The sequence below is a fragment of the Ictidomys tridecemlineatus genome, chromosome 4 (genome assembly GCF_052094955.1).
Source record: "Ictidomys tridecemlineatus isolate mIctTri1 chromosome 4, mIctTri1.hap1, whole genome shotgun sequence".
Lineage (NCBI taxonomy): Eukaryota > Metazoa > Chordata > Mammalia > Rodentia > Sciuridae > Ictidomys > Ictidomys tridecemlineatus.
Genome location: NC_135480.1, coordinates 102776441 through 102799792, shown reverse-complemented (window position 1 = coordinate 102799792; position 23352 = coordinate 102776441). Strand labels below are relative to the sequence as shown.

At 54.9% G+C, this 23352-nt stretch overlaps 1 protein-coding gene across 6 annotated transcripts in view; it reads left to right on the top strand.

Annotated features, from left to right (window-relative positions):
• Positions 1-23352, top strand: part of Nectin1 (nectin cell adhesion molecule 1) — a 102076-nt gene extending 78724 nt beyond the window's left edge. Inside the window, exons 6-10 of one of the 6 annotated variants that reach the window (XM_021728490.3) lie at positions 5884-6031; positions 7485-7560; positions 8376-8480; positions 15179-15359; positions 20902-23352. In XM_021728490.3, the coding sequence (XP_021584165.1) occupies positions 5884-6031; positions 7485-7560; positions 8376-8480; positions 15179-15319 (470 nt within the window). In that variant the 3' untranslated portion in view covers positions 15320-15359; positions 20902-23352. Of the gene's footprint in view, positions 1-5883; positions 6032-7484; positions 7561-8375; positions 8481-11517; positions 13823-15178; positions 15360-20901 lie in introns of those variants that run through there. The other 5 variants (XM_021728492.3, XM_021728491.3, XM_078047168.1 and 2 more) reach the window with 5 other exon arrangements.

The window sequence follows — 23352 nt, the reverse complement described above, 5'->3', positions numbered from 1 at the left end:
CTGCATTCTCATACAGCAATGATGCTAAAATGATGCTTGGAATCCCCACCTCTTCCTGGCACTTGGAGGGCTGGGGTCCCTGGTGAGATGGCTGGACTCTGCCCTCAGACCTTCTGGCCACCAGGAAGGAGGCCGGTCCTACACACCTGGGTTGGAGAAATGGCCAGTAAATTCTGCCCATTGGACCAGGGGCAGTGAAATCAGCTCTTCCTCTGGCCAATCCTACCTCAAGTGAAAACACCCACCTTCCAGAATGTAGGTTCTCTCTTTCTCCTTTCCCGACCAAGGTAGTTCCAGACCACACCCTGTGGGGTGGAGCCTGAGGCTCCCCAGAAACACCTATTTGGCCTGCCTCACAGGAGACAATCCATCCAGGAGAGACCAGCACAGAGGGTCAACTGGCTGCTCTGAGGTGCTCAGGAGAGGCCATCCCCAGGAGAACCCTGGTCAGTCGGACTCGAAAAAGGCAGGGTCTCTTTCCCCAGTCAGGAGCAGCAGGAAAGAGGCAGTGCTGTGGAACCCAGGCAAGGCAAGGTGGCACATGCCTAAAATCCAGTGACTCGGGGAAGCTAAGGAAGGAGGATTTCAAGTTCAAGGCCAGCTTCAGCAACTTAGCAAGGCTCAAAGCAACTTAGCAAGGCCCTGTCTCAAAAATTTAAAAGGGCTGGGCTGGGGATATAGCCCAGTTGGTAGAGTGTTTGCACAAGGCCCTGGGTTTAATCCCCAGCACCACCAATAAATAAATAAATAAATAGGGCTGGGGAGTGTGGCTCAGGCATTAAGTGCCCTGGGTTCAATCCCTAGAACCAAAGAAAAGAGTGTTGATCCCCTAATTATGGATTTCACTTTTTCAGTCTGAGGGATGAGAAAATAATACATATTGTCATCTTGTGACAGGTGAGAAAACAGGATCAGGAATGCCACCTGCATGACCCCAGAGATAAACAGAATCACAAGGGCATTGGTCAGAGGCCATCCCGGAGCCTGAGCCAATACAGAGCACGCTCTGCCCCTCCCTGGAGAGGAGGCTCTCCAGGGAGGCCACAAAGGGTGTCAGGAGAAAGGGACTGGGCCAGGTGTGGCAGTGCACGTCCATGTCCCAGCTACTCAGAAGGCTGAGGCAGGAGGATGGCTTGAGCCCAGGAGCTTGAGACCAGCCTAGGCAACATAGCAAGTCCATCTCAAAAACAAAAGCCGGGGGCTGGGGCGTAGCTCGGTGGTAGAGTGCTTACCCAGCATGCACAAGTCCCTGGGTGCAACTCCCAGCACTGGGAAAATAGGGGAAAGACAAAGAAAGCCAGCCTGGCCCGGTGGGTCTAATCCCAGCTACTTGAGAGGCCTCAGAGCAGGATTGTAAGTGTAAGATCAACCTGGGAATTCAGCAAGGCCCTGTCTCAAAATAAAAATATAAAAAGGTCTGGGGATATGGCCCAGTAGTGGAGTGCCCCTGGGTTCAATCACCAGCACAGCAATAAAAAAATAAAGATGGGAGGGGACAGACCCCCCCCCCAAAGAAGTCCCCCTGGATCCAAGTCCAGCTGTGACAGACCTGGCCATAGGACTTGAGACAGCCCATTTGACCTCTCTGAGCCTTCTCAGAGTAAAGGGCACAAGGCCAACCTCGGGGGACCCATGTAAAGACTGGGTCCAGCAGCAGGACTGCTTTCTGGAGCCCTTTCTCCCCTCCTTCGTATGCCGTCCCCACCCCTCTCAGGCCCTAGGCTCCAGCCATGCCCGGCTGCCTGCAGGTGACAGGCCCTGCCCTAAATCCTGTGGAGCTGGGACTTGGGGAACAGATTTGTCACGGTGTAACCAGAGAGTGTCTGGGGGCTCGATGCCAGGGCTCCAGCTGGGGCCAGCGCCAGTCCCCCTCCTCACAGCTGTCAAGGGGGAGGCCCAGAGACAAAGCAACCAGGGGCCCCCGCTCAGGGAAAGGGGTAGGGTACAGATGTGCCTGCAAAGAGATGAGCAGAGGATGGCAGGTCCATGCTGAGTGAGGGGCCAGGACCTCTAAGAAGCCCCCACTCAGGGGCTCAGAAGCCTGAACTAAGGAAAGTCACATCACACACCTGGGTTGCAGTGCTCATTCTGCTGCTGACCAACTGGACAACCCTGAACAAATTGCTTCACCTCTCTGAGCCTGATTTTTCTCATTGAGAAGAAAATTATCAAATTGTGCAGGCTTGACATGAAACCCCAAATCGACCAAGGTGCCCAGCACAGAGCCTCGCACACCACACACTTAAGGCCAGCTTCTTTTTGTGTTCTTCATTTTTGTCCCTGTGTCTCCTTTTCTTGCCACGAATATTTCCTCCACTGCGTGGGACCCTGCAGGTGGATCAGACAGGAACTAGAGGCTCCAAGGGAAGTTATACTTGAGAAGGTGAAACACAGAGTTCTTTACTTTAATTTTTAATTTTTGGTTCTAAGGATTGAACCCAGGGTCATGTTACCACAGCTACATCCCCAGCCCATTTTGTATGCTTTATTTTTAGACAGGGTCTCACTCAGTTGCTGAGGCTGGCCTTGAACTTGAGATTCTCCTCAGTCTCCCAATTGCCTGGATTGCAGGATTGCACCACCGCACTCAGCAAAACCAGGGTTCTTAATTCCAGCAACTGGGGAAGCTGAAGCAACAGGATGTCAAGTTCAAGGTCAGCCTCGGCAACCTAGCTAGACCCTGTTTCAAAATAAAATTTTAAAAAATATTTTGTTTAAATGTGAAGGTAATGGGGAGCTGGGATGTAGCTCAGTTGTAGAGGGCTTATCTACCATGCATGCATGAAGTCCTGGATTCAATCCCCAGTAATGAAAAGAGAGGCAGGGAGGGAGGAAGGAAGGAAGGAAGGAAGGAAGGAAGGAAGGAAGGAAGGAAGGAAGGAAGGAAGGAAGGAAGGAAGGAAGGAAGAGGGAAGGAAGGAAGTTAGTTCAGAGTTCTCTGTTCTGGTCTGATCCATGTGAGGCCCTCCCCTCTTTTCCCTTGGTTTCCCTAATTCCCACGGAGCATTCACCAACTCACCCATCAGGTATTTTGGGTTTTCTCTGTAAGGATGGTATAAGGCCCCTTATTAGGACAGCTGCCTCCCTCTCTTGTTTAGTGGCCCCAAAAGTGGCCTCAGAGAAGGTGATGAGTGAAAGCCCAGGAGAGAGTTCCCAGAAGCAGACAGTAGATATGGGGCTGAGTTCCCAGCCCTCAGTGCTCACTCGGTCTCTCCCCCTGCCTGGCCCCAGGGCAAGGAACAGGAACTGACCCCCAGAGTTGGGCTGGCCATGGTAGGACAGAAACCTGAACTCTGTGAGACAGACAGGGTGTGTGTGCATTTCCCCACTGCTCCTCCCAACCCCCCCTCTGGAACTTCCAACCTGCCTCAGCAGGCAGCAGGGACCCGAGATCTAAGTTTGGGTTGTGTCCAGAGAAACAGGAGTTGGCCGAGGCCTCAAGATGAGCGCGCCCCCTGGTGGACGGTGAGATTCCAGCGGCTCTGCTGACCCTCCCTCAGAGCTGCCCTCCCTGGAGTTCCTTGAGCCAAACCTGGATTCATTCACCAAGCACCCAGCCCTTCCTGCCCAGAATAGTGCCAAACAAGTCAACCAGGGGCTCAGTCTGTAGAAAAGATGCAGAAAGGGGGTGTTAGAGAGGAGGACAGCCAGTGCAGCGGAGGAAGCGCATCCAGGTTAAACTGGAGATGGTTTGGCCTGGCAGAGGGGGAGAAAGGGAGATCCTTGCAGAGAGAGCAGCTCCCACCACGCCTGAGCAGACAAGGAGGCAGGGAGTCCTGTCTTTGGGGATCTGTAGGTGGCCCAGGCTGACTAGAGCATGGCCAGCAAGGGACAGCATTGGGATATATCTTCCAGCACCAGCGGAGACCAGTTCTCGAGGGGCCTCTTGAGGGGTACCTTGGGACCACAAGCTCTTGGAGGATTGTAAGCAAGGAGGGAGCTCAATCTGATTTGTAGTTTGAAAAGATCACTCAGCTCCAGGGCTGCTATCCACCCTTGAGAGTGGAGAGCAGCTCAGAAGAGACAGGACTAGCAACAGAGTGGCTGGTTAGGCTGTGGCAGCAACTCAGGTGACATGGGGGTGGTGACCCTGGAGACAGAAGGAGTTGCCACTCCCAGGAGCTGTTCAGAGGGTGGAGCCACTCAAGAAGGTCATGGAATCCAGAGGCAAGGCCTGTGCTTCCTGCATCTCTGCACCCAGGGCCAGAATAGGGGCGGCAACATTGCTGGTTCTCCATGCATGTCGACCGCTAAGCCAAGGGGACAGCAGAGTCAGAGCAGAGCAGGAATGCTGAGGGTGTGGAAGAGAGGACCATGGGTGACAAGATGTCAGGTTCAGAGGAAAGGACACAGGTTGTTTAACTATGTGCAGGGCCCAGCCCCAGGGGTCCATGAACGAGGGAAATGAGGCTGAGGCGCAGGGTGTGAGGAGGAGTCTGAGGCTTTGGAATCCTTATGCTGCACACCCACCCACAGCCCAGCGCCTGGACCTGTGACTCCCACAAGGCCCCCTCGGTGGGGCCACAGCTCAGCAACGTGGGTGAATGGATGGATGCTGAGGCCAGAGCTTTTGCTGAGAGGCCACCCTCTAATGACCAGGAGCCAGGACCAGGGTGGGGCTACAGATACCTCAGGAGCCAGGCTGTGCTGAGGTCTCTGCCAGACAAGCCCTCCTCGGGACCTGGGGGTTGGAGGGGAGAGAGAGAGGAGTGAGAGAGACAGGAGTGAGAGAGGCAGGTGCTTGTCAATCCCACTTTAGGAAAATTGGCTCCATGGTGTTTATTGCAAACTGCAATTTAGCATCTCTATTCAGGTCCCCTCCGTGTTTAATTATATATAATATGGTGGTGGGGAGGAAGCCGAGGAAGGAGTACATACGATTTTCTCCTCAGTTCTTTCCTCCCTGGGTGTTGGAAAGGTCAGAGGTGAGAAATGGAGCCCAGCAGAGGGAGGGACACAAAAGACCTGGCACCTCTGTGGCTTCACACGCCACGCCTGGACAAGCGGAAAGCTGTGCAGGCGCCTGGCCATGGTGCAGACTGGTGGCTCCATCAGACTGAGAAGGAGCTCAGCAAGCCCTAGCAAGTGTCCTGGGCCCTCTTCTCTCTTTTCGGAGGCCCAGGGAGGTCAAGTGACTTGCTCCACAAGGAGCCAGTTGAGAGGTATTGCCCCACGCCCCAGCCTCCTCCCTCCCGGGGAGCAAGGCTCCCAGTGCTGTGACCAGTTAGGCCCAGAGGGTGGGCTCTGCCACCTCAGGTCAGGCCACAGCCTTCTGGGGTTTCTGCCTCTCCTGACTGAAGAGACTTGGCTTCCTCCGGGAGCCCCCAGGCACCCCTTCTCCACCTAATCTCATGCTCCCAGCTTCCCCTCATGATCCTCAACCTCTCTCCAGAGAGGGGTCGACAAAGCTCCAATGAGCTCATTTGCTTTTTTAATTGGGTGGGGAGGGGAAGGTAATCAAGCTCCTCAACAGGGGTCTTCCCTGCAGAGCCAGAAATGGAATGAGAAGGTGGGACCCCTTAATGACATGGTCCCTCCACCCCAACCCATCTCCATACCCCAGATCCCAGGATCAGAGCACCGTCTGCAGATACAGCTCTGGGAGCCAGAGGATGAGGTTCTGCCCCCCACTAACTGGACAGCCAGCCCCTCCAGAACTGGAACTGGAGGGTGGGGGGAGCAGGGGAGGGCAGAGTCCTGCATCGGGATCTGATGTTCTCACTCTCCTCTTTTTTGCCCACTTCACTGACTCCCTGGTTCCGTTGAGAATCAATCTCTCTCTCTCTCTCTCTCTCTCTCTCTCTCTCTCTCTCTCTCTTTCCTCTCTCTCTTCCTCCTACCCTTCTCCCCCACCGATTTTCTTCCTTGATCTCTTGGTTCCAGACAAGCCCCTCCCACAGGGAGGCCCTGGAAGTGTGGCCAGGCTCCTGGGGGGCACAGTGGCCGTGGTCCTTATCCTCAGCGTGGCTCTCACGTTCTTCTTTCTGTACCGCCGGCAGCAGAAGAGCCGACTGCGAATGGGCAGTGATGGGTGAGTGCTGGCCAGCCACCCCCAGGGGCCCCAGAGTCACTGAACACCTGAACATCACCATGGTCATCGGCCAGGTTCCCCACCTCACCTGTGCAGGAAAAGGTAACCCTCAAGAGCACTACCGTACACCAGGTGCCACCCCGAGTTCTACACTGGGACAGATAGGTTTTTTTGTTTGTTTGTTTGTGATGGGCACAATACCTTTATTTATTTATTTTTATATGGTGCTGAGGATCAAACCCAGTGCCTCACACATGCTAGACAAGTGCTCTGCCACTGAGCCACAACCCCAGCCCCCATGTAGATGTATTTTGTCCTCGTGACAACTTGAAGAAATAAGTGCACAATTACCCACAGATGAGGAAAAAAAGGCACAAAGAGGTTAAATATCTTGCATGATTTTACCTCCTCCCAGCCACTGACAAGTTATAGGGCAGGCAGAGGGCCAGAGAGGCCAGTGAGGCATACAGTGAATGGGGGAGCTGAAAACCTCACTCATGCCAGGCAGTGATGCACACCTCTAATCCCCAAAGCTCAGGAGGCTAGGAGGTAGGAGGATCACAAGTTCAAAGCCAGCCTCAGCAACTTAGTGAGGCCCTAAGCAAGACCCTGTCTGCAAATAAAAAGTTAAAAAGCTGGGGATGTGGCTCTGTGGTTAAGCACCCTGGGTTCAATCCCTGGTACTCAAAAAAAAAAAAAAAAAGAGAGAGAGAGAGAGAGAGAGAGAGAAAGAGAGAGAGAGAACTCACCCCATAAATAACATTTTAAAGAAAGGGTCTTGCTAAATTGTTTAGACTGGCCTTCAACTCCTGGGCTTATGAAACCCTTCTACCTCAGTAGCTGGGACTAGAGGTGTGTGCTATGGTGCCCAGCTTTAATGCATTTTTAAAGATCACAATGAAGGCAAAAAAATCCATGATGAACAAAATATCAACATTTTAAATAAAGAGAGGATTAGAATTACTGATTTTTTTTTCCTTTTGCCTTAGGCTATAATATGGCTCAGCATGCCACCATTACTGATCCTGTCTTTATTTAAAATGTTGATATTTAGTTCATCATGGATTTTGCATTAATTTTTTGAAAAATATTGCTTTAAATATTATTTATCATGACAGCTAAGATTTGGGGTATCCAACACCTTGCATATGGGGCCTTATTCCCCTGGCCCTGGGTTTATCTCTTGGATTTCCTAATGTACCCTGGAGCTAGAGCTAGTCACTCCTGTGACTCCCATACTACAGAGCTGCTGGGCTAGAGTGGACACATAGCAGGTCACCCTCGGTCTCTACCCCCGACGCTAAGTCACCACAGTCCCAACTCTGGCCACTCTGGGGGCTTCCTGGGGCCTATCTTGATGGGCTCAGGGACTAGTAGTGGTCAGGAAGTCTGCCTGGGGCAGGGACCCCCATATAAGTCCCTGTGCTGATCTCAACCTCATTTGTTCTTCCAGGACTGACCTATCCCCCTCCCAGAAGCTGGAGCCTCCTCCCAACTGTCAGAGCCACCTTGCATCTGCGGACATCCAGGTAGGCCTAGGGCAACAGAGAACAAGTTCCCTAGACTAGGGGGACAGGGAGGAAAAATGGGAGATGACCCAGGAAGGGAGCCCAATCTGGACACAGCTATCACACCAGCATAGGCCAGGCCCAGGCGGACAACCTGCCCCTCACCCCAAGAAATGGCAAATTAAGACCCTCCCTGCCCAGGACTCCACCTACCTAGGACCCCTAGGGGATCTCTTCCCCCACCTCTTAGTCCATTTATTCATTTTAAACAATGTTCATTTAAAAAAGAAAGAAAGAAAGAGAGAGAGAGAGAGAGAGAAAGAAAGAAAGAAAGAGAGAGAGAGAGATAAAGAAAGAAAGAAAAGAATTTGGTTTGCTCTACCACAAAAGAGAGAGAGAGAAAAATAAGCTATAGGAACCACCACCTGGAACACTTTAACTGAAGACTATTTAATATCTATTGACATAATTTTTTCCAGTGATTTTTTTAGATGACTTCTCTAAAATGGGTATGTTTATCATAATAAACATATACCTCAATAAAACTGATTTTTAAAATGACAAAGGCAATATATCCTATGCAAGAAATAAAACATTGTCTTTAAAAAGTAAAAAAGAAAAGAAATGTTCACTGGGTCCCTGCCAGTTGCCTGGCCTGGGCTGGTCCCTGGTAGAGGCAATGACACTAAAGGCTCAAGGTGCACCCTCCCAGATAGCCACCGTGTAGGTGGTGCCCGTGGGATCCCCGGGACCCAAGGAAGGGAGTCCTAGTCAGACGTGGGTGTGGCGGGCTGCCTGGAGCAGGCCACGACAGCACTCATCTCCTTCTCTTCTAGAGTCCCCACCTGGAACCAGGCAGGCAGCAGCAGGAAGAGGAACCGAAGCTGCCCCTGCACCCCCCCTACTACGACCTGGGCGTCTCCCCCTCCTACCGCCCCTTGGTAAGGAGAACTGAGCAGGGAGAAGAGTGCTCCCAGCCCAGCTGCACCCGCCTGGCCTGGTGCTCAGCTGCCTTAGAGGAAGAGAGGGCAAAGGAGGCTAAGGAGGCCAGGGCAGCGTGGGCACAGGAAGCCCACCATAGACAGAAACCTCTACCCGGGGGTGGAACCGCTCAGGTGCCCTGGGCACAGGGGTGCTGCACAGTGGGCCGACCAGAGGGAGAGTGGGGCTTCCGTGGAGGCTGAGCCCTACCTGATGCCCCGCTCTTCCTCCCCTAAGCTCCCTCCCTCCGTTCTGCACCCTGAACCCCAGTTCCCAGTCCTGCCAAAGACCACCAGGAAGCCAGCACAGCCCTCCTCCTGGCCCCACTCCCAGCTGCTCAGAGGGCCAGCGTCCACTTGAATGGCTGCCACCTCTGCCCACACCCTGTTCCTTCCAGCAGGCATGGGGCTTGGGGGTGGTACTCATATGCTGCCAGCCTGGAGACCCAGGCCAGAGCGCCTGGGCCTGAAGATAACACCCTCTCTCCTGGCACTGGTGGGTGAGCCAGGCCTTTGTCTCCACAGTACAGCCATCCTCCCTCTTGGCGGAAAGTGCCTTCTAAAGCCCACTGAGGTGCCAAATCCTTCCCCCAGGGAGATGGCTCTCCCTTCCAGGGTGCTGGCCCACAAGACCAGCCTGGCTCCTGCCTTCTGATAGTATGCAGAGGCGAAAGACCCCCAGCTGGTCGACTTGGAAGTGGGCTGGAACTCACTGTGGACACAAAGCCCACTCCTCAGACAACCCCTGACCATTCCTTTCCCCATCTGAGGGTTCAGGGCATGGCCCAGTCTGCACCATGTGGCCCACCGACCCCAACAAAAGAGACCACAGTCGTGCAGAGCACCCACACACCAGGCACCTTGCAGGCTGCTTCTCAAACACAATCAGTTTCTCTGCTCTCACAGCAATCTCTATGGTAAGTCTCTCATTGCCCCCATGGGTAGATGAGGAAACTGAAACTCCATGGCATTAGGAGCTTGCCCAGGATTCCCCAGTGAGCGACTGGGAAAAGCCCAGGGTCTTCTGGATCCCAAGTGCAGGCACTGACCCTGCTGTGGCCACTGTGAGGAGCAGAGGTGTGGGGACTTCACCTGAAGACAAAGAAGCCCAGAGCCACAGGTGGCAACTCAGAGAATGTGGAGTCCTCTGCAGCCTCAGAGCCCAGGTCATCTGCCTGGAGCCCAGAGAGCAGGCCAGGTAGCCCTGAAAGTGGGCAAGGTGGAATGGAAGGGGGAGACCCACTGTTTCCGGTACAGAGAAAGCTGTGCCCCACCCAGGATTTGCCAAATCAGCCTCTCCTTCAGCCTCTGGTCAAGAGTCCATCACCTTACTCATCAGAGCTGTGGGAGGAAGGAACAGGAAGAAGGAGTGGGGGCCGAGGCGTGCAGAAAGAATATGATGGAGGTTAGCAATTTGGAAAGACTCCAGTGGGACCCCCTGAAGAGTGGGCCCAGGCTCAGCATGAAATCGCAGAGATATAAGGGGACAGCTGCAGCTGGCCCTAGTCCCCAAGAACAAGTTCCCCATCCTGCTCTCTGACACCACCCCCTTAGCCTGGCACGCACAGCCCTCCCTGGGGATATTGGAGGAGTCAGGCCGTGACTGGCAGCTCTAGCCCAAGGACAGCATCCACCCCAAGGGCCCCCTATACACCCCTCCTCTCCCCACCTCCTCCCTCATCTGAGCCTCAGGCCCTGCAAAGGGCTATGCTTCCTCCTCCCCATCAGCCGTCCCCCGCTTGGGCTGTGCCTGAGTTGGATTGATGAAGTCCCCAGATGAGGTTAACCATTCAACAGCCTCTTGGGACACAGGGCAGAGGAAGCCACCTCTATCCACCAGCCACAGGCAGGAGGGGCCAGATGATGGGTCAAGGAGAGCATCTGCCCCACTGGGTCCTACATGAGCCCTGGGCCATGTGACAGATGCTTGTAAGAATGGTCTGTGGGGTGGTGCGTGGAGGTCCCCAGGGGAAGGGAAACCCTGGCATCCCAGGGAGGCTCCGTTGCTGTTGCCAAGAAAGTAATTCCTTTTGGCTTACAGAGCAATTACTGGGCCGGGGAAGGATTTATCCCCAGTACTCTGGTTTGTTGTCAGTGCTGCTTGTATACAAGTCACATTATTGATGTTGTCATCAATTCTCCTTCTCAACAAGTGGTGAGAAAGAGTGTGGCAGAGCATGCACCATCCACCAAGGCAGGACTTTGGGAGTAGGGGAGCTGGGAAACTTCAGGGAGCCTTGGAGTCACCAACTTCAGGTTCCTTTAAATTCAGTTTAAAGTGGGCTATGAGTTCCAGTTCACTTCAAACTCAGCCTGATCTCCTCCTCCTAGCCTGAGTGTGCCCAAGCCCCTCTTTGTGTGGACCAGGTTCATGCTGCACAAACACCCTGGAGTGCTAAGACCATAGCTCCCCTTCATGTCTGCCAAGGTTTCTGGGCTAGGAGTCAGGTGGCAGGTACCATTTGTAGAACCTGTGGATCTAGGCTAAATCTTAGGGAGGACTTCAAAGCTTAAGGATTCAAAGCTCATGTCTGCAAGAGAATGAGAGAGACACAGCCCTACCCTCAAGGAGAGAAGCTTCCAACTCCTCAGCCTTATGAGCACAGAGAGCCCAGGCTAGAAGCAGATGAGTCACCCCCATGACCTTGGAGGATGGAGCACCAGGTAGGGCTGCAGCCCACCATAATCCCACTATGGGGTATCTGAGCCATGTGTGCACAGCTGCTGTGGTGCACCCTGACAATGAGAGATCTTCTCAACCATCCAGGTTCAGGGAGCAGCTTCTCCATGACTCGGTAAGGCTCTCCTCCTGAAGATGGGGTCCCTGTTGCTAGGGCAGATTTAGGGCCACCACCGGTACTCATCTCTCCTCATCCATCCCCAAATCCCCTTGACATACTACCTCTTCAGCAGATTCTGGTGGCTAAGCTGTTGATGTGACCCAGACCTCCATTCCCAAGGCCCCTGAGTCCTTGATAAGCACACTCTTCTCGTGCAGGCTTGTGTGTGTCCCTTCATAGTGAAACCAGAAGATGCAACCGAATAGACCAAGTGTGGCTTCTGGTTTCTCTCCTCTTCCCGGACTGTGTAGCAGCTGCCTGATCTCCTCCTGCTGATCCGACTCAACTACCCCTGACAATATGTGGCTCTCCTTCTTGCCTGGTGGTTCCTGAACACATGGAGTCCAAGAGTTCTAATCTCAGAACAGCCCTGGCTTCCAGCCCAATAGGACCCTCTGCCACTCGGACAGAGTCCAGCACAGAATGCCCCACTCATTCACTGGGAGCAATGGAAAGCGACTCCTTCTGGCTTTCATCTTTTGTTCCCAGACCTGTGTATTCTTCCTTTTGGGGACACAGCACCATTTAGAGGCCTTTCAAAGTATTGCCACTAAGCTGGTTCTGCAGATGGCATGTAGAAAACTGCTCCAGCAGCTGCAACTGGAGCCATCTCTTGATTGAGCCTCTAGTCGTAGTCTGTCCAGGCTGCTGTTACAACATACCATGAACTGGGTGACTCATAAACAAGAGGGACGTATTTCTCCCACTTCTGAGAAGGCTGAGTATCAAGGCCAAGGCTGGCAGACTCAGTGTCTGGTGAACTCTCTGGTTCATAGATGGTATAAATGGGCACCTGGGGCTCTTCTAGAAGAGCACTAACCGCACTCATCTCCTGGAGGCCCCCATCCCCAAAGCGATCATTGTGGGGGTTAGCCTTTCAACATGTGAATTTGGGGCACACCAACATTCAGACCACAGCCTCAAGCCTCATTCTCTAGGAACTATCTGGTTTCTGTAGGGGCCAGACTGACAGATTGAATGGAGATAAGACAGGGATCACCGGCCAGGAACAGGGGTGGGAGCAGCTTCCAAGGGGGTGGTGTCCGTTACCTTGCAGGGCAGAGATTTCTGCAGTGTCCTCCAGCCTGAATTGGCAGCAGTTCCCACCAGTGAAGGGTAGGCCACCTCTTCCTGCTCTGAGGGATAGACATATCCCCTGGGCGCTGTTCATTCACCCTCACCAGAGTCCAGGGTCCCAGGTCTACTGAGCAGGGCCCTTACCTTAGTGCTATAAGCCTGCCTGATCCAGCATCTCCCAAGCTCTGTGGTTCCTGCTCTCAAATCCTGTCTGCTCCTAGCTGCATCCTGCCACTACAAGAGATGGGGGTCTCTCTCTGGAAGCTTCCAGAAGGTCTCTGGCTCTCACACTAAGTTTTCATTCTTGATGGTTTTCAGTTCTTTTTACTCACTAGTGGTGCCCACATGACTTCACAAGGACCAGCCAACACGTTGTCCTCGCAGGCACTGTCCCCTGTATCCCTTTTGAATGCTACACCTTGTACCTGAGAGTGTCCCTCCACCAGTGTGCTTGCCCAGGTCACCACTGGGCTGGTGCCTTGTGCCAGGGACTCTGTGATCTGCATTCCACTGGAAGCTGGGTCCTTCCTGCCACCAAGCAATAAGTGAGCCAGACCCTAATCTCCACTTTATCCTTTGTACCTGTCTTCTTGCCCCCATCAGGGCATCACCTAGCAGGAGCTACAGGTCACCACTGTCTCTGAGACAAATTCTGTTAAGGCTGAAGGCAACGTGCCCAGGGCTCGCTGCACACTGGAACCTATAGAGCGAACTGGAAAGCCCCCTCCCCCTACCTGGATGAGATGCTCCCAGGCTACCTTTTGTCATCTCTGCCCACTCTCCCAGGCCTCACTGGGGGTCAGAGCCACGGTTGTGCCTACTGATAGCGCTCAGTGGAAAAGCACCTACAGAGAGAAGTTACCTAGACACTGATGATCTCTTGGTAAACAGCCTCAGTGGAACCTGTGGAGTCTGGGCCACTCCAGGACACCTGGCCTAAGCCACCTGAGCTCCCATCCCCAGCCACCCTCACGATAGTGGAGAACAAGAGGGGGCTTCACTCAGTCCTCCCTCACCACTGGTACCTGAAATGGGGACACAGTGGTTGTGTCAGTCCCTGCCTCCACAGCATGGTTCCACAGCATCCCAGAGTGGCGGCCCCCCACCCTTCCCACCTGTGGACCCCTACGACGGGCCCAGGCTATTACTGCCTCTGAGGCCATGGGCTGAGGCCAGTCTAGGCTGCCTCCTGGAGGCTCTTCAGCAGCTCCTCCTCACACCATGCCACTGGCCTGACTCCTCTTTCCCAGCCACAGATACCCTCCATGTATGGATTGGACCCAGACTCTTATCTGTCCAGCCCTACCCCTTTCCTTCGTCTCTGGCCTTCTATATCCCAAACCTTCTCCTGAGGCTCTTTGTTTCTGGGGGAAAAAAAAAAAAGGTCTCCATCCTCCATGCCAAGCAGCTCTGGAAGTACCAAGGACAGAGGGACAAGGTGGCAGGGTATGACTCTCACTTGTAAGAAATCAGGAGCTAATTGCATTAATCTTAGCCCTGCCATGTGCCTCTGACCTCAGTCACCAGATGGGCATTGCTAGAGGGTAACTAAGATCAGGAGGCCACCAGACAAGGGAAGAGAGTGGGCCACACGTGGGGCCAGCCCAGGGGCTCCCCTCCAACAGCACAGACCCCCCATCCTGCTCCAGCCTCTGCCCTCCCAGCTTGGGTGACCCCAGCTCTCCCTCGGTGCTGCTCTGAGGTCAGGACACGGTCTGCCTGGGCACCTGCATTCAGCACTGAGCTGAGGAGGAGGAGGTTGTGAGGAAAAATCCCAAGATGCGAGCTGGAAGGGCCTCGGGCCTCAAGCCACTGTCACATTCTGCTGAAGGGGAAACCGAGGCCCCAGGAGGGAGAAGGGCTCGGCACCCCAGTGTGACTTAGTAGTGCCCACCCCCAGCCATGGCAGAGAGGGCTCTGCTTTTCCACGGACCCTAATAATTCCCAGACTAAGAGCCCAAGTAACGCAGGGCCACGGAACAGCCAGGGTGGGAGTTGGAGCCCGGGCTGTAGCAATAGGGCTAATGCTCCTGAATTTTATTTCTCCAGTTTACAAATGAAAGATAGGCTGTGTTCCCATCGGGCCACGGCAAGTGACCAGCTAAAATCCAAAACCTGATGCTTGGTCTCCACGGTCCGCCTAATGCCTCTGGGCTCTGCTGCAGACCCCGGGCTTGCATGGTCCTTCTCTAGGCCTGTTTCTTCCCTCTGCAAAATGAGAAGGTGGGCCGAAATCCTCTCTCAGAGCCAAGTGGGGCCAGGAGTGGGACCCACCTGCCTCTGCCCACCCATGCCAGGGCCCCAGGGAGCACAGCCTAGCAGAGCACATAAATGCCTGTGGCCTGTTCATCTTCTAAATGTCCGTCTTTGTTTTTATTGATTTCTCCCCCAGTACTGGGGATTGAAGCCAGGGGCATTTTATCCTTGGGCTACACCCTCAGCCATATATATATATTTTATTTTGAGACAGAATCTCACTAAGTTGCCCAGGCTGACCTCAAACTTGAGATCCTCCTGCCTCAGCCTTCTGAGTAACTGGGAGTACAATCGTGTGCCACCAATGAATTCATTTTCTGATTCTCTTTCTCCACCCCCCAATCCTTTGTGTCCTCCTATCCTCTCTCATGTGCCCATGGCACACTCAACCTCCCCACTCATCCCAACGCTGGCCCTTGGGCCACTTCATCCCCGGCCTGACCCTGGATGCTCCTCCTGCCATCACCCCCTCTGCCCCATTCCCAGGATTCTGGCCTAAAGGACACTGATGTCTGCTATGCAGAGCTGGACACCTCAGCCCTGGAACTCGTGCCAGGGCCACGGAACACTGTGCCGGGCCCTGGTGAGGTTGTGGAATATGCCACCATCCAGTTGAGCCCACCCTAGCTCACGACCCCTAGTGGCCCACCCTGCTTCTGGACTACAGGTACACCCCGCCCAACACCTGCCTGCTCTGCTGGCCCCCCTCGGCCCTCCCATCGGGGCCTGTACCCTAACTGCATGGGCAACTGAAGGGAGGCCAGGCTGGGGCCCTGCAGTGGGAAGGGGAAGGTGGGTGGGGACCAGAGAGGTGCAGAGGAGAGAACGGGGACCAGAAGAAGCTCAGAGGTCTGGAATGAGGTGGCCTTTCTGACACCAATTTGTGTCGCCCTAAGCACATGGTGTTGGTGCCATGAGCCTCATTTTCCCACCTGTGAAATGAAGAGAAGGGGCTGAATAACCTCCAGGGTTCCTCCTGCTCCAGCAGTCCTCCTTCTTCTCGCCCCCTGCATCACGACAGCCCCTTTGCCCTCATCAGACACCCGGATGCTCCACTTCATTTTCTCATCAAGGGGCTTCTGGGTCAAGACTACATGCTCACATTTCCCCCTTGATCTCCTTTGGCCCAGGTGAACAGTTAAATCTGACCAACCTTCATTGAGCACCTGCTTGTACCAGCCACTGTGCTGAGGATTGGGGTCCAGGGAGGCCCCTGGCCTCAAGGGACCACCAGTAAGGTGGACAGCTCAGGGCCCCTAAGCACTTGGCTGAAGGAGACTCATGGGCTCTGCAGGAGGTGTGTTGTGAGCTGGGCCTCGGAAGACCCTGAGAGTTACATGCAGGCCACAGAGCACAGAACCAGACATGACTCTGGAGAGGGCAAGATGAGAGGAGGTCAGGAAACACCTGCCCTCCCCCAGGGAGTGTCAAAGGAAGCCGACTCTCCTTAGAGCTGGAGCCTCAGGCCCAAGGCCCCACCCTGCGGCTCCAGATAAGGAAACCTGGTCTGGAGGCCCTTGTGCTTGAGCTGTTTTGGAGGATGAATAGGCGTAAGGGGTCAGAGGAAAGGACAGCAGGGGCCAGTAAGGCTGGCCAGGAGTGACAGACAGTGCTGAGTGTGAGGGAGGCCCGGTGCAGGGTCAGGCCTAAGAGGGGCTCCTCTGGAGACCCCAGAGAATGTTCCCACCTCCCAGGATCCACTTCAGTTCTGAGAGCACAATAGCCAGGGCCTCGTCTCTGGCACCTCCACAGGTGGATCGCTTGGCCTCGCCCTGTTGGGTACACAACAGTAAAGAGCAGAGGGAGCAGGGGCCTCCCAAGGTCATGTGCACAGCCGTCCTAGGAGAGCCCGGTCCAGGCCCTGCTTCCCCCAGCCCAGCTCATCCTCCCCTCTCAGGTGGTGCTGCAGACCCGAGAGAGGGGGCGCCTGGGACTCTCCCCTCCAGGGATGGGCCATTGCAGCTTCTTGTGAGGTCTGGCCCAGGAGGAGCCCAACAGCAGGAGCAAGGCCGGGTGCGGGAGGCACGCGGGGGGGGGGGGGGGGGGGCGCAGAAAAAAGCTATTAATCCTATAAATCCTAATTTGGAAGCCCTCCCAGTCTCTCTGAAGTACATGAAGTTGGGCGGGTATAATCCCAGCCGCTCCTGGCGGGAACCCAAAAAAGGAGGGCTCTGCCACCTCCCTTCTTGTTTTTACTTGCCAAACATTCCCACCCTCTACAGAGCCCTTGGGGAGGGGCATGCTCTGTTTAGGTGCAGAATCTGAAAGGGATTGGAGCAGGGTGCCCAGGATCAGGGAGGAGCTACCCGAGCTGACAGGGCTGGGGAGCGGGTGGAGTGGGGAGGAGAGGGGGCTGCGGATCTGGGGATTAGCCCTGTCTGCCAGGGAGCCCCTTCCCACGCGGTTCTCCACTGCCTGCCTGGGGCAGCCCCACAGGAGGAACTCCGCTGTCAGACAGGAACAGGTGCAGGGCCACACGGCCACACTGGCAGACTCTCCCCTGCACACCCCGCTTCCTACCCCTAGATTGGGGTGCAGGCCTGGGCCACAGACCCCAAGAAAAGTGCCCATGTGAGCTCACGGTATCCCTGGGGCCATTTGATACCTCCCATGAGGCCTTGGCCAGGAGCTTGCTGGAATCTCTGGACCATTGAACACCCACAGCAGCCCATGGCAGAGCCAGCCAGAGAGAGGTGTGTCCCTGGGGAGAGGAGGACCCTGAACCTGGGGACAGTGGGTGAGGGAGCTGAAGGCATCGTTGTAGAGGAGCCCAGACTCCCGGGCAGGAGAGGCTGGGAACTGGGGCCCAGCCTACCTGTCTCTGTCTCTGGGCCCTTTTCCTCTGCTCCCTCACCTGGCCCAGCCTGGCCCTCCCCATCTGCCCTCGGAGTTTCCTTACCCCAGTCCTCGCCCCCCCCCCAGCCTCTCACTCTCCCTCACACCAGCCACTGGCTCCCCTCTTCTCCTTCACACATCTGTTTCTCTCTCCCATCTCCTGCCCCCCCATGTGCGCACATGTACCCCTCCTCTCCTCTCCCACTCTGGCTTCCTCTGCCTTTTCATCTACCCCCTCCCCAAACTCTTCCCCCTGAAGTTGCTGGCCAGGACTTCAAAAGAAGATCAAAGCTGAGTTCCCCCATCAAAGCCCAGGCTCTGTCGGGAGCACCCCACCCCTTGTCAGACTGTAACTCTCCCTGACAGGCTGGGGTCCTGCATCCCAGCCCCCTGGGAAGCACATTCCCAGCCAAAGCCCCGGACTGGAGAGATCACTAGGTTAGGTGGAAGCTTCCAATACTGGGGATTTACAGAACCAGCTGAAAAACTGACATGGCCCGGTGACTCCTGACAGCATGACCTTAGGCAAGGCACTGACCCAAAGTTACATCAAGTTACAAATAGGGCTATTATTAAATTTCAGGATTGTTGAGTGAATTAAAAGGGAGAATGCAAGCCAGGTGCAGTGGTGCATGCCTGTAATCCCAGCAACTCAGGAGGCTGAGGCAGGAGGATCGAGAGTTCAAAGCCAGACTCAGCAACTTAGCAAGGCCCTAAGCAACTTAGTGAGACCCTGTCTCTAAATTAAATATTAAAGAAGGATGAGGATGCAGCTCAGTGGGTTAAGCATCCCTGGGTTCAATCCCTGGTACAAAAATAAAAGAGAGAATACAGGTAAAATATCTAGCACCATGCCTGTTTTTATAGTAGGTGCTCAATAACTGTTTCTCTTAACATTATTGTTATTACAAAGTTTTACAAAGTCCTGCAACATAAGAGTATGTGGAATGAGAGTGTGTGCCAAGGAGTAAGGCCTGCTGCTGTCCTGAAGGATAGTGTCCTAAGGTCCCCAGTTCTGGGCCCCACTCCACACAGAGGCTCCATCTGAACCCACTCTCTGGGCCTGGGCCTTGCAAGAGGCAGTGGCCACTTCAAAGCCCCCGTCATCTTCTTGCTAGACATCCACTCTGCCCTGACAGGACTCCTGGCCCACAGCCATGCTCCCTGAGCCTCTGGCCCCAGACCTCTTCCTCCCTCAGCCAGCCCCACACCCTTAGGAGTTGATGGCATCTGGATGGGGTGGAAGGTGGGGCTGAGGCAGAGACTGCTCTTAAAAACTGCTCTTGGCTCTGAACATCAGGGAACTTAGGGGATGACGTGGCTTGAGTAAGTCGCTAACCCGCCTGAAGCTTGTTTTCTCATTTGTAAAATAACGGGTTAGCTGCTGCCTCAGATCCTCCTTAGAAGGCAGACTCCATGTACATTATAATTTTTGAGAACTGAGGAGGTAGATCTCAAGAACCTTGGCGTTTGGATCACGCAGGATCAGAGAGACAGGAGGCGCCGAGCTCTGGGCTGTGCACTCCCGGCAGCGGGCAGGTGCGGACACTCACTGTCTTCCAAACCCCATGCAACCCCAGGCCGGGAGGGCTCGATGGTTCTGTTTCACCAAGCAAGTGACCCAGGCTCCGAGATGAAGGAACCTGCCCCCAGGTCACACAATGAGTAGTGACAGAGCCGGGAAGCTAACCTGCATCCTCTCAAGTTCTCCTCCCTTCACCAAGTGGTGCGGATTGTTCTTCCCAGGTTGTAAACAAGCGTGTGGACACTCGGATCCAAAGCGCATAGGCGAGACTCCATACTGCCGGCTGCCCAGCTGGGCACCGCCCGCCTCCTACCCACGTGCCAGCACTGGCCCAGGCCCTTCCCTGGCGCCTCCTTGGACATCCACCCTCTTTCTCCCATGCCCCTCCCCGACTCCCTGGTGCCAGGGCTGCCTGTGGCAGCACCCCACACACCTGACCCTGCCCAATCTCCTGGCTGCACAACCCACAATCAGGACTTCAGCACCCCAGGTGCTGAGAGGCTGGCACAAGGCGGACCAGCAGAGTTGCCTGCAGCAGTGGGAAACATACCTGTGCTCTCTCCTATGTAGCCTCCAGCCACATGAGGCCACTGAGCCCTAGAACTGGCCAGTGCCACCAAGGAACTGATGTCATTAATTGTGATAATGATATTCCGTTTTATCTTAGAGACGAGCAGCTAGCAGCTGCCACACTGGACAGCACAGACAAGGCACCGAGAGGGTGTGGCCTCCGCCCCTTCACACAGGCACACACAGCAATGGGTATCTTTGAAACAGGATCATGGGATCTGCTAGGTGGTGAGATGGGCAAGATAAATTCCTGGTTCCTGAATTCCCCAGCCCAGGGAAACCTGCATTGAGCCCCAAACAGCCCATTGCCCAAGGTGGCCAGGCACAGAGAAGGAGGGCAAGCAGAAAGACAGTGCTGCCCTGAGAAGCCAGTGGCCTGGCAAACACCTGAGTCCTGAGTGGTCTGCAGACCGAGCCGCACAGGCCGGACCCGCCATCCCAGACCTTTGCTGGGGGTTTCTTTCCCTTCCTGAGGGTGGCCTTTGCTCCTCTGCCTCTCAGATAGTGTCCTTTCTCTCCAGACCTGAGGGAGGGACTCGGGAGCCTAATGGCCTAAGTCTAATTCAACCTCATGGGAGGCCAGAATCCCCAAAGATCGGACAGAAGCAGAGAGAAAGAGAACTGGGAGGCCTTCCCCAGAGGTAGGCAGGCCGGCCAGTCATTAGGTCAGTCACTCTGGCCCCACCATCGTTAGAGGACAATGAAGACTCCAGATGCTTTGCCCCCCTTGGCTTGTCAGACCCTGGGAACAGCAGCTGGAGGGCAGGGCTCCCCCTGCTGGGAAGACCAGGAAATGCGCCCCACCGCCACACAATGAATGGATGGGGAGCCTGTGCCAAGCTCAGCTCCCACAGGGAGGAGCTTGGGTGGAGGTGGGAGGCAGAACAGAGTGGCCAGAGCCCTCAGACATCCTCTCCAGGGCTCAGGATGGTGAGAAGCCAAAGGAATATCAGTTCGGGGCCCCAGGAGTGAACTCCCTAGCCCCACAGCCTCCCACTCCCCTCTCCAGAGAGATTGCCCTTCTCCCACCTGTTCCTCTGGACCCCTGACTCTGGTGCGGGGGAGAAACTGGTTTCTGCTCCTGATGACTCATGCGTCACCTGGGTGGAGTTCACCTGCATGGAGGGGGAGAATAAGGACCACCTCCCAGGCTCACAGAGAGGATGGAAAGGACAGAGGTGAACAGTGAGGGTTTGGCTGCAGGGCCTGGAGCAGGCAGGGCATCCAATACCCCAGTGCTCTTCCTCTGCCTCCCTCTTCCTCTCCTCTCTTTCCCCAGAACTCCAGGATGAGGACCCTGCTCCCAGGACCCCAGAGCTGATACCAGAAGACAGTTGCCTGGAGCTGGCCGCCCACCTGTGCCTGGCTCTACCCCTCCAGCCGCCTTCCCCTGGCCTCCCTGGGCTCTGCTGCCCACACAGCCCTGCGAGAGGCCACTGTGCTCCTTGCGCATGTACCCTGCACCCATCTGCTGCATGCAGGCCGGCCAGGGAAAGAGTCTCCTACTGCGGGGTGGTTCCCTACACCCAGACCTCCAGGTCCTCAGCCTCACTTCCCTCAGCCCCACTCCTGGGGTGAGCTCAAGGGTGAATGGTGGAGTGAGAGCCCTGGGGTGAGCAGCCTGGATGGGGGGTGCCCTCCATCCCCACACATTCCCCATCCTCTCACAGAAGCTCCTAGACTCCCCCTTGGCCTCCCAGGCTCAGCACCAGCCAGGCCACAAGCCAGAGACCCCTACGTGTCCTCTTCCGCTGGGAAGCAGAGCCTTCAGTGCAGGGGAGCTGACCCCAGGTGGCGGTTCCCCACCTTCCCAGCACCCATATCCCCTCCAGACTCAAAACCAAGGTCCTTCTTGCTACCCTCCACCATCTCAGCCATCGTGGTAGATCTCCTAAGGGGCTCAGCAACGTGGACCAGACCACAGCCTCTGCTGGCCCCTCTGGGCCTGGGTGACCTGGGTGTGGCCAAGCCCCTTTGCCTCCCTTCAGGGCCCAGAAGTTCCAGGAGGCCTAGGGGCTCCCAGACTGTGAACTCCCCGTCCTGCTGGGGGTTGGGAAGCTCCGGGCCAGTCCTGTTCCAACACAGCTCTCTTCCAACAGGGAGAGAACCAACCCAGGAGGCCACCTTCCAGTAACCCCAAACCTTCAGGCCTGGTTCAGGGGGCATCTCCTGAGCCAACTCGAGGCCAGGTGGAGAGGGCCCTGGGAGGCTGTGTGGGCCCACAGGCCTGCAGACTCCATGAGAGCTGGGGCAGTGCCAGGGCCTGGCAGCCATGTGGCCAGAGCACCGCATGAGGAGTCTGCGCAACTCCTTGTACTGGGCCACAGGGGACCAAAGGATATGGGGAGGCCACCCGGGCCCAGGTGGGTGATAATGAGTGAGGGCAGGGACCCCAACCTCAGGGCAGCCCAGGAAAGCATTATCTCCTCTTCCAAATTCCCAATCCCATCTCAGATTCCCAGGGGCTGAACAGGCACCAGGCCTGAACCTGCCAAGCAGAGCTCAATCCTAATCCCCAAACCAGCGGCACATGCGCGCGCGCGCACACACACGCACACACACACACACACATGCGCACACACGCACCCGGGGAAGGTCTAGACCCCGGGAATAAGCAGATCCCATGTGGGTCTGTTAATATCACTTCCATTCTTCACAAGGAAGGAAGACGGGGATGGCATATCACAGTCACTGCACCCTGATTTCAACCAGGCATTTGTCCAAATGTGGACAAGACAGAGACACGGGCTTCCAGACACAGTGGGGTGGACTGGAAACGCCTCTCCGTGGCGCCCCGTAGAGTGGTCTCGCCAAGCTTTCTTTGGGGCCTGGTTTGTTTTCAACTTTCTTTATCTCCTGGAATTAAGGAATGGTGCTGACTGAAACTCTGGAGGTAAAAGGAGGAATTAGGACTAGTCTACGCAGTTAATTGGCAGTCCAAAATATCTGCAAAAGGTGGACAATTAGAGGAAACCAAAAACAAAGCGGAACAGAGATCAACGTAGTCTTTTGTTCAGCTTCAAAACCCCCGCAACATACCTTCGGGATTAGAGATCCCTGGTTTGGTTGCAGTTCATGAAAACTATTTCATTGACTAAATGTTTAAAATGAATTAACAGCTTCTGGGGGCTGCTTAAGATGGTAGATACAGCCCAAGAGTAGTTCCCTCAGCTCTTCACTGAATTACATTGATGTTCCCAGTCTTGTGTGTGTGTGAGTGTGTGTGTGTGTGTGTGTGTGTGTGTGTGTCTGTGTGTTAGTTTTACATATTTCTGTTCTGTTAGCCTCGGCTTCTCCACTTTGCCTTCAGGTTAGCTACCTTACCCTCATGGTCACAAGGTAGCTGCCACAGTTCCAGGCATCATATCTAAGTTAAAATTTATAATAGAAGAAGAGACCTGTTCTTCTGTGTCTTTTAAAAATCTTTTCCAGAAGCCCCCTGGTAGGCTTCCCCTCTACCTCATCAGCTAGAGTTGTGTCATCTACCCACGCCCTTGCCCAAATCACTGGGAAGGAAAATGAGTTTACCACAACTCCTTAGATCAGTTTTATTTTCCCCTTGGCCCGTGGAGGAGGGTGAACACTTGATTAAAATCACATTTTATTTAGGAAGACAAAAAAGAGGATGTGGACAGAATAAAGATGATTAAGTCACCAAAAGCCCTGTTTTATTGGTATTGAACTCTCCGTCATTGAAGGCATTCAAATAAAGACTGGATGAGACTTGTCA